The sequence below is a fragment of the Thermobia domestica genome, chromosome 3 (genome assembly GCF_964235325.1).
Source record: "Thermobia domestica chromosome 3, izTheDome1.hap1.1, whole genome shotgun sequence".
NCBI lineage: Eukaryota > Metazoa > Arthropoda > Insecta > Zygentoma > Lepismatidae > Thermobia > Thermobia domestica.
In genome coordinates, this window is record NC_137456.1 from 306,531,536 (window position 1) to 306,544,514 (window position 12,979).

Consider the following 12,979-nt stretch of genomic DNA (forward strand, 5'->3'; position numbering starts at 1 on the left):
ATTAATTTTTAAAATGGATCAAGCATAATGTACTAAATAATGAAGATTCGTCTTTTGTTTGTATTTTTACTTTTGAAAGTAGTTACAATTTTTTTGAAACATAAGCACAATGAATCTTTAGTGAAATAAAACACAGCTGAGACACATAGTAGATAAGAAAAGGATGGAAGGTAATATGAAATAATATCATTTTATATATGTATATTAAAGAAAAGAGGAAACAACCAATTTTTTTACACACCAGATCTTAGATGCAAATTCAATAACACACAAAGAGTGAAAACGCGAATGATTGAATCGGGACTCGAACCCGGGATCTCTAGCGTATCGTGCCGATGAGTTAACCACGATGTCCTCAATATGTGAACACTGGATTGTCCAGCTAGGCTATGATACAAGTCATGTGGTCTGAGTAGTGAGCACCGACTGGGCGGCACTATGTTGGATATCCTGGGTTCAAGTCACGGTCCAGTCATGTACTTTTTCACTTTTTGTGTGTTAATACCACTTTACTTGTAGCAGTGGAAATAAAATGAAATTACTACTCAAGAGGTTTCTGCATAGCATATGTTGCAGATAGCTGTGAGTTAGACATTCTTGTTTTAACGTATTTATATAACAGTAGACGAAACCCGTAAGCTAGTACTTCAGATGTAAGATAGCCACTTTCTTTTTTCTTTGAGGCACAAAGCTCGGGACAAACCTGAGTAGTAGTTCGAATTCGTCTTCAAAGAATAGGTCCTATCCCCTCATTTCTGAAAAGAACCATTAGGCTTATAATAAATCAACCAGTTAATCCTCTGTAGTGCAAAAGGGTATATCGAAAGATGAAATTAGATTGAGAATTAAGACGAGAGAAGATGCAATGTGTAAGAGAGAATGAAGATACAGTGTGTAAACGAACCAAGTAAATGTTGGTTCCTTACAGAGATATTGAAATGAAATTAAATGAAATTTCCGGGTTTTACGTCCCACGGTTATGCCGGTTAGGCTAAAGCAGACGGTGATAATGAGTAATGAATGAAATGGTGGAATAAAAAAAGTGGGAGGAAACGGGAGAACCCCGAGAAAACCTACGCACACGGTGTTTGTCCACCACAAAGTTCACTTGGCGGGGGCTGGGATCGAACCCGGAACCCCAAGCACCAGAGGTGAACGCTCTACCACTGAGCCACCGCGGCCCCCTACAGAAATATTGACTCCTACTATTCCTGACCTGTTATAACTTCAAGGAAATAGATCCTTGGCAGAGGTATCTTAAGCAATATAATACGTTCTTTGAAAAGTATTGCAGCATCATAAACAGCACGTATTGCTGATAAGTAGAGAGCGGATTTTAAGGTGCAGCACCTTTCCTAAAAGTGCAGTTGATAAGCAACCAAAGTTCAAAATATGTATTTTCGGGGATAAAGCGAACTGAAATGAACGCACTTTGTTGCACCTTTTTTGCTAAATTAATAAAAGTAAAAATAAGTTTTTTACTTTTAGCCTTCAGCACCTTTACTGACCCTTTTTCTTTCTTTTTTTAAAATTTGGACAGAACAATATGTTTTATTTTCAATCTGGCTTACACATAATATTCCATAAATTTAGACGCAATCTTGACGGATTTGCTAGGGACAAATTTGAACTGAATTTGCGAAACAATCCGGACGTAGAAACTTTTGCAATGTCAACTGAACTTCTCGTCCATATGCTTACAAGATATGCACCACTGGTTTCCGTTGATTTCGAGAGAAGATTCTCCACATAAAAGGATCTCCTGAGCTCCAAGCGACAGAAACTAATATTCGAAAACAGAAATATTGTGCATATTCAAGTATAACCAGTTTCTGAAAACCCAATAGTATGTAACGGTTTCTCAAGCCACAATTTTTTTTTTTTTTTTTTTTTTTTTTTTTTTTTTTTTAACACCAAGTTGGTCTTAACTACAAGAATGTTGAATGTTTTACAAGTTTGAGATTAAATAAAACAATTTTGCAATTTATGTCAAATGTTTAAAGCCAAGTTTTTAACAATATTTGCTGGAGTAATGAATAAAGAATGTTCACGTAACTGTATACTATAGCAATTAATAAAGATATCCTATTAGCACCTTTTTTTTGCACCTTTTTGAATGATTTTTCAGCACCTTTTATTCCCTATTTCTTACCACATTTTTGCACCTTAAAATCCGGTCTCTACTGATAAGTATATGCTCAGTTAGTAAGTGACTTCAGAGTTCTGACAGACAACAACTGCGTTAAGGTACGGAACAGTGAGCCGGGTGCACACACATTTAAGATACTCAATAACTAAACTATCACGTGGGGTAGATAATTTATAACATTATAACAAAAATGTCGGTTTGTACCTAGTTAATTATCTTTCGCAATATGTTGTTGAACATTTATTGAACATTTCTGTTGGTTTAGGTGCAGACATCGTTGGTAACAAAAGTTAAATTTAGAGTAAGGGGAAAGAAAGTTGAGTAACTTGGTAACAGATGCAGAAAAGTAACGTGATAGAAACGAAATGGAAATACATACATTATTTCCATTCGACAACGGATGTGAAGTAACGAAAATGCGACATCCATGTAAATATTATACTCTGTAAAGTGTTTTTATTTTTATGTTGGCACGGTAGCTTAGTGATAAGCGCACACTTCTAGTGCGAGGAGGCCTTAGTTTTATACCCGACCACGTGAGTTTGGGGTGGAGAACATCGTATCCGAGGGTTTTCTCGGGATTATGTTTCGTTCCACATTTTGTTCACCAGTTATTTCAGTTATTCGGTTTCATATTTCGTCGTCTCCTTTAGCGTAAAGGGCATAATCTTAGGATGTGAAACTAGGTATTTTAGTTCATTTTTATTTATATTCACATTTTTCTGTTCCCATGTTATTTACTTTTCCTTTGATTTTGTTTTACATTATCTTGTGTTGCCGACAATGTGAGCAGATGAGTGTGTTATGTCTACAATAAAAGCGTCTAAATAAGCGTTTACCAGGTACGTAATCACTGCATATTGTGGAAATAAATATATAAACAGCTAATAGTGAGAAGAAGAAATAAACAATAAGAGAATTGTCACCTTTCTTCTGAAAATGTTTATCAGACCACATGGTAACTTTTAAACAAACAATTCATTTGAAGTTTGTAGTCGCTTTCTCTGTAATATTTTCTTGGAATAACAAGGGTTTCTAAGCCAAAGCTCTTCTCATAATCAAAGAATCACCCTCCAAGCGTCATAACTTTTTAAATTACCGTGCTGTTTCGACGGATGACTTCCGTCTTTATCAGCAGTGAGGAAGAAGCTTCCGCTGCATTCTCATCCCATCTTCCGGGGGCCGCGGTGGCTCAGTGGTAGAGCGTTCACCTCTGGTGCTAGGGGTCTCGGGTTCAAACCCTGCTCCCGCCAAGTGAACTTTGTGGTGGACAAACACCGTGTGCGTGGGTTTTCTCGGGGTTCTCCCGTTTTCTCCCACTTTCTTCATTCCACCATTTTCATTCATTACTCATTATCACCGTCTCCTTTAGCCTCACCGGCATAACCGTGGGACGTAAAACTCAAAATTTCATTTCATTTCATTTTCATCCCATCTTCTAGCACTAATTTGAACCTCTTGAGGTTAAAAGCAACGGATGAGTAAAAACATTTATTTATCATCTCGTACAAATTAACGAGATCAAAATTAGACCCATAAGAGAAAGTATCACAAAAGTATGCACTTATTTTGAAATAATAACTGTTCATTGTAACGCGCAACTGATCCAACTGTAGTTTCTAAAAGCAACAACAATATTGTGCATTCTTTTATATTCCTTTTTAGTGTTTATCTAAAGACAGTAATTGACCCATGTGTAATTTAATTACTAGAGAGATAAGTGGAATACTTACGTAGTGCATTGCGTCTATAAGAATTTCCCTGTAGAAAATGAAATGAAATCTTTCAGTTTCACGTCCCATAGTTATGCCGGCTAGGCTAAAGGAGACGGTAATGATGAGAAATAAATGAAATGGTGGAATGAAGAAAGTCGGAGGAAACGTGAGAATCCCGAGAAAACCCACGTACACAGTGTTTGTCCACCACAAAGTTCACTTGGTGCGAGCTGGGATCGAACCAGGGATCCCATGCACCAGAGGTGAACGCTCTACCACTGAGCCACCGCGGCCCCAATTTTTCTCTAGAGTTTCAGCTACTTATTGTGTGGCCTTGTTCACGAACCTTAATTTCACTAGGTATCAAGTCGACTCAAATGAAGTCACTTTATAAACATATTTTGTACTTTTGTTGTAAGGGTTCTAAAATTGAAAAGGTCATCTTGCTAAGCTGGTGTTTATGTACACTTTCTTTTTCTTTATTCCGGCGAAATTTTGTCGTGAAAGAATTACAGATTTAACGGTTGTTTTGTGTATACTACTAATGTGAGAGTCTCTTTTAGGCTTTAGTTCCTTTTTTCGTGATGGCGTTAGCCATCTTCCTTTTTCCCTTCGTAAAAATGTGTAAAAACAACTCATATTGAATTTATAGTTGTTCTCGGATTAATAAGTAGATGAATTATGCCTTGTCCAACGTTTCTAGAACGAACAACATTGTTCTCATTACCATCAGAGTGCAGCATGAGAGAAACAAACAAGAGCATTCCTTACAACATGTGTCAAAAACTCTTTCTGCAGTGGATGCAGATACTTACTATTGTGAGAAAAGTATTGAAACTGTTTTGTGTCCTTGTGTATGTGTATGGCAGGCAGATATTTGACATAGACATGAACGAGGCAAGACTTGAACCTTCAACTCAGAGTTACACTGCGCAAGAAAGATAGTGTGTTTCACTTGGTAGCCAGTTGTGCCATAACCCACTGCGGAGAAACTTCTTGAACGTACGTTTCACAATATGGCGACCTCGTACAATGTAAAACAACTTATACAACAGCTTAGATAAGCGTTTCTCAAAGTGTGGGTCGTGTGCCGTCTTAGTGGGTCGCGAGAATATTTTTCTTTTAATTATAAAAGTTTTATTTTGGTACAGAAACATACGCATACTATTCAGAAAATGAAAATTGGAAGCATTCGTAGATAATATGAACAAGAAGTGGTTACTCAGAGCCCGATCCTGTTGTACAGTCACTAGAGACTGTGTGTTAGGATGGAAAGAGAGTGGGTGAGTCAAAATCTGTCACGAGGTAGGGTACTGCGTTGGGAGTAGTGTTTACTCTGTTATCTTGCTATGGAAACACCTTAACTCTCTTTGCGCATGCGTACAATTTCATGATGATATAGTTATAGAGAAAGAATGTCAATGTGTATTTGAATAAAAGCAGGTGGGCCACAAAATACTTTTTATTATTTAATGTGGGTCGCAATAACAACAAGTTTGAGAACCACTAGCTTAGATAACATTTTAACTGCAGAGGTTGATCCTCCAAGCCAACAAGTTTGAACTTGATGAAGAAGTGGAATACGTAAAGGACAATTCAAACCCCCAGGAAGCGCAGTACTACACGAAGAACTGTAAGCGCAGTACTACACGAAGAACTGTAACAGTACCTGAAAATATCAAACAGGTAAAGCAGGAGAAAAGCTGAATTCCACGAACCATGTATCGTTAGTGTAGGTGCTTTCTGTTTAGTTACTAAAGTTTATAATGGTAAACCTTATTGTGGTTACACCCTGTAGTTGAAATTATAGAATGTATATATAATTATTTTAAAGAATGTTGCCCTCAGTTATATAAGACCAAAGAATAGAATAGTATGAGCCAGAATTGATTTTTTAAAAAAATAACTTATCCCCTAGTTAAATATTGGGTTGAATTGAAACTTGTTGGGTAATTTAGCTAATGTTATTGTGCCTCATTGAGGAATCTAAAATTTTGTCCGACATACTACCTGAACCTGCGCTCTTTACACAGCGCATCATACACATATGAGCATTAATCTCTTTGTCACCCCCTCACAACATCTGTACATGTCCCTTTACAAACACATGTGAAAGACATCTTGATACAAATCGGCAAGGGATACCATAAAGAAGAGACTTTTTCGATTATTTCTTCAATATCTCTCACCGTTTGCAAGACTTGAGCCTACTTCCAGTTGGAGTTTCTAATTCATGTATGATCAGTGTTTTCTTCTTGCATTCAGTATGTAATAAGCAAATGCATTACATAAATAATTAATTATAATGTCATAATATATGGTGTTTGGGCAAAACACTCCAAACAATAAAGATTCACCTTAGACTGGAGATGGTCATCCTTAGTTTTTCATTATCATTTGGCCCTGAACCAAACTCCTGAGAGATATACAACCCCTACATACAAATATGTGGTGTTGGAACGTATAGCTCATAGGGTATGGTGCTTTACTTTTTTAAAAGTTCAACACTTCCAGTGTACCCCTAAAAAATGTAATGAAATAACGGCCATGTTTTTTTAAATATTCTCAGAACTGGACAATCTGCACAAAATTTGGAATCAACCAGTGAAAACTTGTTTCTAGCACTTGTGATTTTCGAGATCTCATTGTCGAAAAGATTGAAGACAAACATATAAACCTAGCATTTAAATATATAGTTAGTACTAAATGCCGTGATTACTGTGAAATGCTGTGCTTTATTAAAAAAAAGAAAATTAACATTTTCCTTTTTATTTTTCTTTGCAGCGAAAAGGAGAAAATAGTTGATGCATGGGAACCCATTCCATTTAATGGTGGAATACCTGAAAGAAAAATAAGACAACGCAAAACAATAGCTATACCGCTTAAATTGTTGAGACCTGAGGTAAATATCAAAGAGAGTGTCTTAGATCTACTTAGTTGCCCTTAGATTTTAGAACATGTTAAGATATATATCATCAGCAAAAGCGAAATTAAAGAAACATAACAAAGTAATAAAAGCATCTAAAATATTTGGTCTAGGAATTAATTCGTGCGGTTGGTACGCACACATTGAAGCTGTAGTACAAACACAAAATACATAAATACCTTAAGAAAAATATTGTCCATCGCTAGCCACCACTTTCGCCCATCTGTCAGGCAATGTACGGATTCCGTGGCGAAAGAAGTCCTCATCCTTGGAAGCGATCCAGTCAGAGACCCATGTTTCGATATCTTCTGAAGAAGTAAACCGCTGTCCAATCAAATCGTTGTTCATGCAATCGAACAAGTAGTAGTCCGAAGGAGCAACGTCTGGTGAATACGGCGGGTGGGGTAAAACTTCCCATCCGACATTTTCTAAATAGGTTTTGACCGGTTTTGCGACATGTGGGCGAGCGTTATCATGTTGAACAATAAGTTCATCATGTCTGTTCTCCCATTCTGGTCGTGTTCTGGCCAGAGCTTGCTTCAAACGCATTAATTGTCGTCGATAACGTTCTCCATTCATAGTTTCACCCGGTTGCAGCAGCTCATAGTACACCACACCTTTCATATCCCACCATATGCACAGCATAACCTTTGCACAGTGAATATCTCGTTTTGGTTGTGATGGACCTGGTTCACCTGGTTTCACCCAGGCCTTTTTTCGTTTAGGGTTCTCGTAATGGATCCACTTCTCATCACCCGTAATAATTCGATGCAGAAACCCCTTTCTGCTCTGTCGTTGAAGCAGCAATTCGCAAATGGTTTTTCGTCTTTCAACGTCTCTGTCTTTCAATTCATGTGGAACCCAATGTGACATCTTTTGAATCATTCCCATGGCTTTCAAGCGTTTGGAGACTGTTGTTTGATCAACGCCTAATGCTGCTGCAAGTTGTTCCTGCGTTTGACACAAATCCTGCTCGAGCAATGCTGTCAATTCTTCGTCTTGAAATTTTTTTGGCTGTCTAGCTCGCTCTTGGTCTGCCAAGCCGAAATCATCACTTCTAAACCGTGCAAACCACTTCTGACACGTTCGCTCAGCTAGAGCATGGTCACCATACACTTCCACCAAAATACGATGACTTTCAGTCGCACTTTTCTGCATGTTAAAGTAATGCAGCAGGACACCCCGCAAAAACACTTTATCAGGCACAAATTGCGCCATGTTCACTTAACTACAAACTGGTGTTGTTGACGCTTTAATCCACTGCCCTATACTACGAACGATACGCGATGACAGGGGTTTGCAACACATGTGTGGATACACGGAACTGTGGGACGCTCCGTTCGTTGCGCCATCTCTTGTCCACCCGCACGAATTAATTCCTAGACCAAATAGTATATCCAGATTAATGATTTCAAAACTGTTACAAAGCAAATATATATTAGTGTGTTATACATGGATATTGCATTACGGTTATATGAAATTGTGTAGTATAGGAATCCTGTGGTAAGCTTAGGTCACTCTATATACAGGGTTTGTTCGGAAAGTAGTAGGACTGACTTAAAAAAAAAAAAAAAAAGTTACTCACAATTTTGACACATCGACTTAATAGTTTTCAAACTATGCTCCTTCTGCATCAACACAGCGTTTCCAGCGACTCTGCCAATCACTGAAGGCTCCCTGGAATACAGAAACTGGAATACTCTTCAGCTCCCTCGTTACGGCCTCTTGAATGGTCTGGAACGAGCCGTGGTGCCGTTGTTTCATGATTCTTTTTCAGTCGGGGGAAGAGGAAGAAGTCTGCTATAGCCTTATCTGGGCTGTAAGGTGGCTTGAGAAGCTATGTGATGCCATGTTTAGTCAGGAAGTCCTAGACATTAAAGGCGGTGTGTCTCGGTGCCTTGTCATGGTGAAGCTTCCATGATCAACGATTGCTGGACGAACGCACACGACTCGTTTTCTGAGTATTTTAAGTACTTCCACGTAGAATGCAGCATTCACAGTGTGACTAGGCGGTACAAACTCTCTGTGAACCATTCCTGTGCAGTCAAAAAAAATGATTAACATCAATTTCATTTTCGACTTGCTTATGCTGGCTTTTTTGGGGATCACTCCTATAAGCAGTCTTGATCATGTCACGAGTCTTACTCGCAGTTTTACCCAGTTTAACGCAAAACTTCACCGCGTAACGCTGCTGTAACCAACGATTTATTGTGGAGATAACAAGGCACCTTGAAAGGAGTTTACCTTAAACTCGATCTACACTCCGTGAAGGCTTGGAGACGACTGGCGACCGGTGCGCTGGTAACTTAAGACCCACCACAACCCAACCAGTGCAGTAACATTCCCCTCCGTCAGCACGTTTTGGAAAAAAAAAGTCCTACTACTTCTCGGACAAACCACATATTTATTTATTTATTTATTTATTTACGATAAGAAATCTTATCCAGTTTGAGTTGAGTTTTTGTGATTTAGATGTTAATGAATCCTATTATTAACGTGGGTTCTGGACCACAACCAGGCTCAAGGCCGGTATAGTTGGCAGGTATACAGATCATGCAAGATGAACCCACTACACTACCTCGCTTTCAAGAGGGCTGGGTACAGGACCACACCACTTGGCCCGGCTAGGCTAAACTTAACTCAGTATTAGGACATTTGTAGAATTGAAAAGAAAAGGACTTATTGGTAGAGCATTTACCTCTGATGCAAAGGGTTCTGGTTCGATCCAGCGGTTATATTAGTTCGTGATAGTATATTTTCCTTGGTTTGCTCAAAGTGGTTTTGTTTTCTTCCATTATCTTTACCACCACTGTTTCTGCTGTCAGTTTCGTTTCCAGTTATCACTCACTTTCTTATTCGTTTATCGTTAATCACAGCGAACTGTGTGTTTAATTTGATCTAATTGTTCAATTAAAGAAATCAAACATAGTTTTAGAATATGCGAAATACCGTATTTATTCTCGTAATTTTCGCACTTACCGGTACACATTTTCTTTGTACCAAGAATTGACAACAAACAACTAATTCTAAATTTGTAGAAAAATAACATTAAAAAATTGACTAAGAAGTCGTGTGGTTTCTTACCTTACAACAATGGCTTTGCTGCGTTGCCAATTGTTCATTAGCTACCGTAATTGATTCCTGGAAAAATGCTGTTTCACAAAAAGTTTCCGCGTGCGCAAATTACGCGAGGAAAATAAAATATACAGAAAATGCCCTTCAAAATTGGGATGCGAAAATTATGCGAGGGCGAAAATTACGTGCGTATTTACGGTAAGTTTTTTTTTTTATAATGGTTTTCTAGTGAGTTTTTAGTGAAATGAAAATTATTAGCGTGCACAACGATACTTAAAAATTGCGAGTTCAAAATTTATCGAAACATCTGGACTTCATGGTAGACGGATCAAACTTTTTTTTTTTTTTTTTTTTACTTTTTTACTACTACTTTCACTTCATCTCACTTCATTCATCATTTTATTGGTCTTTATTCGTACTTGTTATCCGTCCTATTTAACATAAGTATAACCTTGGCACAATACGTTACATTTACTTCGTAGTGTTTTGTGTAGGGAAATAAAGAGTAAGAACTAGTAAAACAGACAGGACTATGTTTGACTTTTAAAGTATTCATATTGTAGAATTGTGCTAATGAAGTAATATTGCATCTTGCAGCACAAAGACGTTTTAACTTTAGGCTCTTCGCTAAAGTCAGCCTTACCTTTTTCTTTTCTTTTCTTTTCTTTTCTTTTTCTTTTCTTTTCTTTTCTTTTTTCTTTTCTTTTCTTTTCTTTTTTTTGTATTTTATTTTGATAACAGACAATAAAGACTATCAGAAATATAGGAAATGAGCCAGATATTATCCCCAATATATAATTAATTTTTTAAAATAAACTATGAGACTCAGTGGTAGAATGCGTACCTCTGGTCTGTGGGACTCCCTGGTTTCGATCTCCGGCCAAGTAAGTTTGTGGTGGACAACATGGTGTCCGTGGGTTTTCTCGAGGTACTCTTGTTTCCTTCCACATTCTCATTTCACCAATTCTTCCATCATCATTCACTTGCCTTAATCATCGTCTCCCTTAGCCTAACAGACATAATCGTGGGATGTTAAACTGAAATCACGTCAGTAAATGACGTCATAATTGTTAGGCATCCAAATTTATACATTAAACGATAGGCCTTAAAAACAATTCTAAGCTGCTCATGCAATAGTATTTTACAGATAGTGTCTGTCTTATTTTCAAAGTTTTTGATGTTTTTCATTGTCTTTATGTTACTTACTAAAATTAAAAAAAAAAAAAAAAAAAGGTAAGCTTAGCGAAAAATTTTAATATTTGAAGGCAATAGCTATTAAGGCATTCAAGATAAGTTGGAAATAATGCGATATGTGTATTTGTGATGAAAAACTTCCTCAGAACATGCCACCTTTCTATTAAATATGTTACATCTGAATCCAAGATGACGGATTTCAAGATGCCCGCCATGATGGTTTACAGTCTACCTACATCATAATCCGTGCAATAAGAGCTGGCCTCTGACAGATCAATATTCCAAGTTCTATTATTGTTGTTATTTGGAAACCATACGATCTTGTTATATTGTTACGATTATAAAATTATGACTTGTTAAACGTCCTAATTTGTCACCAGAGCTGCTGTGTTTATTGCAGAACGTTTGACAGCAGCACTACCAATACTCTGCGTGCTCTGCCCAACTGTCAGAAGCCATCTCTTGTTGCACAGAAAAGGTGTCATCGTGTCATTCCGTCTATCCGTTTCAAACTTACAAGATATTTTTGCTACATATTGTGTACTGTAAATGCATTGAAAACGAGGTTGCTTGAGGCACCATTTAATATTATTCAGTCGAGCTAATTTTTCTTATGGGTTACTTTCATCTGATATTAAACAATTTTAGGGTATGAAAAAAACAACTCGGAAGTTGAAAAACAAGGACAACTCTAATATATATAAGTATATCATTATACCGATTAAAATGAATCAAAAATCCGTAGATTACCAACATTTTGGGTAATATTGTTTTATGAATTAAATGTTATATTTTGTGTGTTTTCTGAATAATCAAGATAAGCAAGAACAATAAATATGCTAGAATATCAAAAACTGCTTTGTGGTATGAAAACAACAAATCGTAAAGTCTACTCAACGAAGTGCACAGGTTCTCTGTTCCTCAGAATGCAAAAAAGTAGGGAGGGGCAGTGGTACAACCAGCTGTGATCCCCCCCTTCCCGAAACTACCCTGTCCTATCTTTTACAGCAGAGCTGCGGACAAATTTTGGTAAAATTTCCATAAAATCATTATTGCTTCGTAGTCTTGATCCCTTCCGAAATAAAATCCTGGTTGCAACACTGGGGAGGAGTAGGGGAAGTCGAGGGAAATATTGAAGCTTAACGTTTCCAATGTATGTGTACTGAAATTTCTCGGCATATCTGAAGACAAGGCGACAACAAATAACTTAAATGTTCTTCGCAAAAATTTTGCATGTAGATTTCTTGTGCATTTTGCTACTTAAAAAATAGTGGAAGTGTGCTCTGTGACGCCATTCCTTCGACTAGGGTGCTGCTCTTGGTGGTTGAGGAAATATTCGTAACTTGAGTTATTTAGGTGCTGGAAGGGGAGACATTCGCAGGGTTAACTTAAGTAATATAAACCGTGTTATATTTACGTAACTATGAAACTGAAGTAAAAGATTGTGTATTCTGTTATTTAAAAATAAATAAATAAATGTATGTTTATGCAGTGCATGATGTTATTAACTGTTAGAAATTGAACTATAACGATCGTCAGCTGCAATTTTCTTTGTTCTTTACCCCTTAGAAAAAACGGAAAAGAGAGTCAACTGAAGATCAGAGACAGAAGAATCTCAAATTGGTGCAGCGGTATGTTCTTTCCGAAATGTTGAAAACTAATTGTGTAAGGAAGAACTTGTTTAAAACAGTAGCTCCAGATTTCAGGGAAGAGGCTAACGTTGAACACCAAAAAAGGCAGAGTGCATCGAAGAAAGAAGGAAGACTATTGAAAGATCCTGTAGCTTGTGAGTTTTGCTGTAAAGTTTATCCATAATTTATGTAACAGTAATACTTTCTTTGCAAAATCGTTTGATTATTTTAAAAGCTAACACTTCGTAATTTACGGAGGGCTATGACTCGACGTCCACCGTGAAATCAG

General features: G+C 37.3%; 1 protein-coding gene across 1 annotated transcript in view; it reads left to right on the plus strand.

Moving 5' to 3' along the window:
* Positions 1-12,979, plus strand: part of LOC145681123 (condensin-2 complex subunit H2-like) — a 106,566-nt gene that overhangs the window by 45,668 nt on the left and 47,919 nt on the right. The window contains exons 9-10 of the mRNA XM_081752549.1: positions 6,649-6,766; positions 12,629-12,845. Of these exons, the coding sequence (XP_081608675.1) occupies positions 6,649-6,766; positions 12,629-12,845 (335 nt within the window). The remainder of the gene's footprint in view (positions 1-6,648; positions 6,767-12,628; positions 12,846-12,979) is intronic.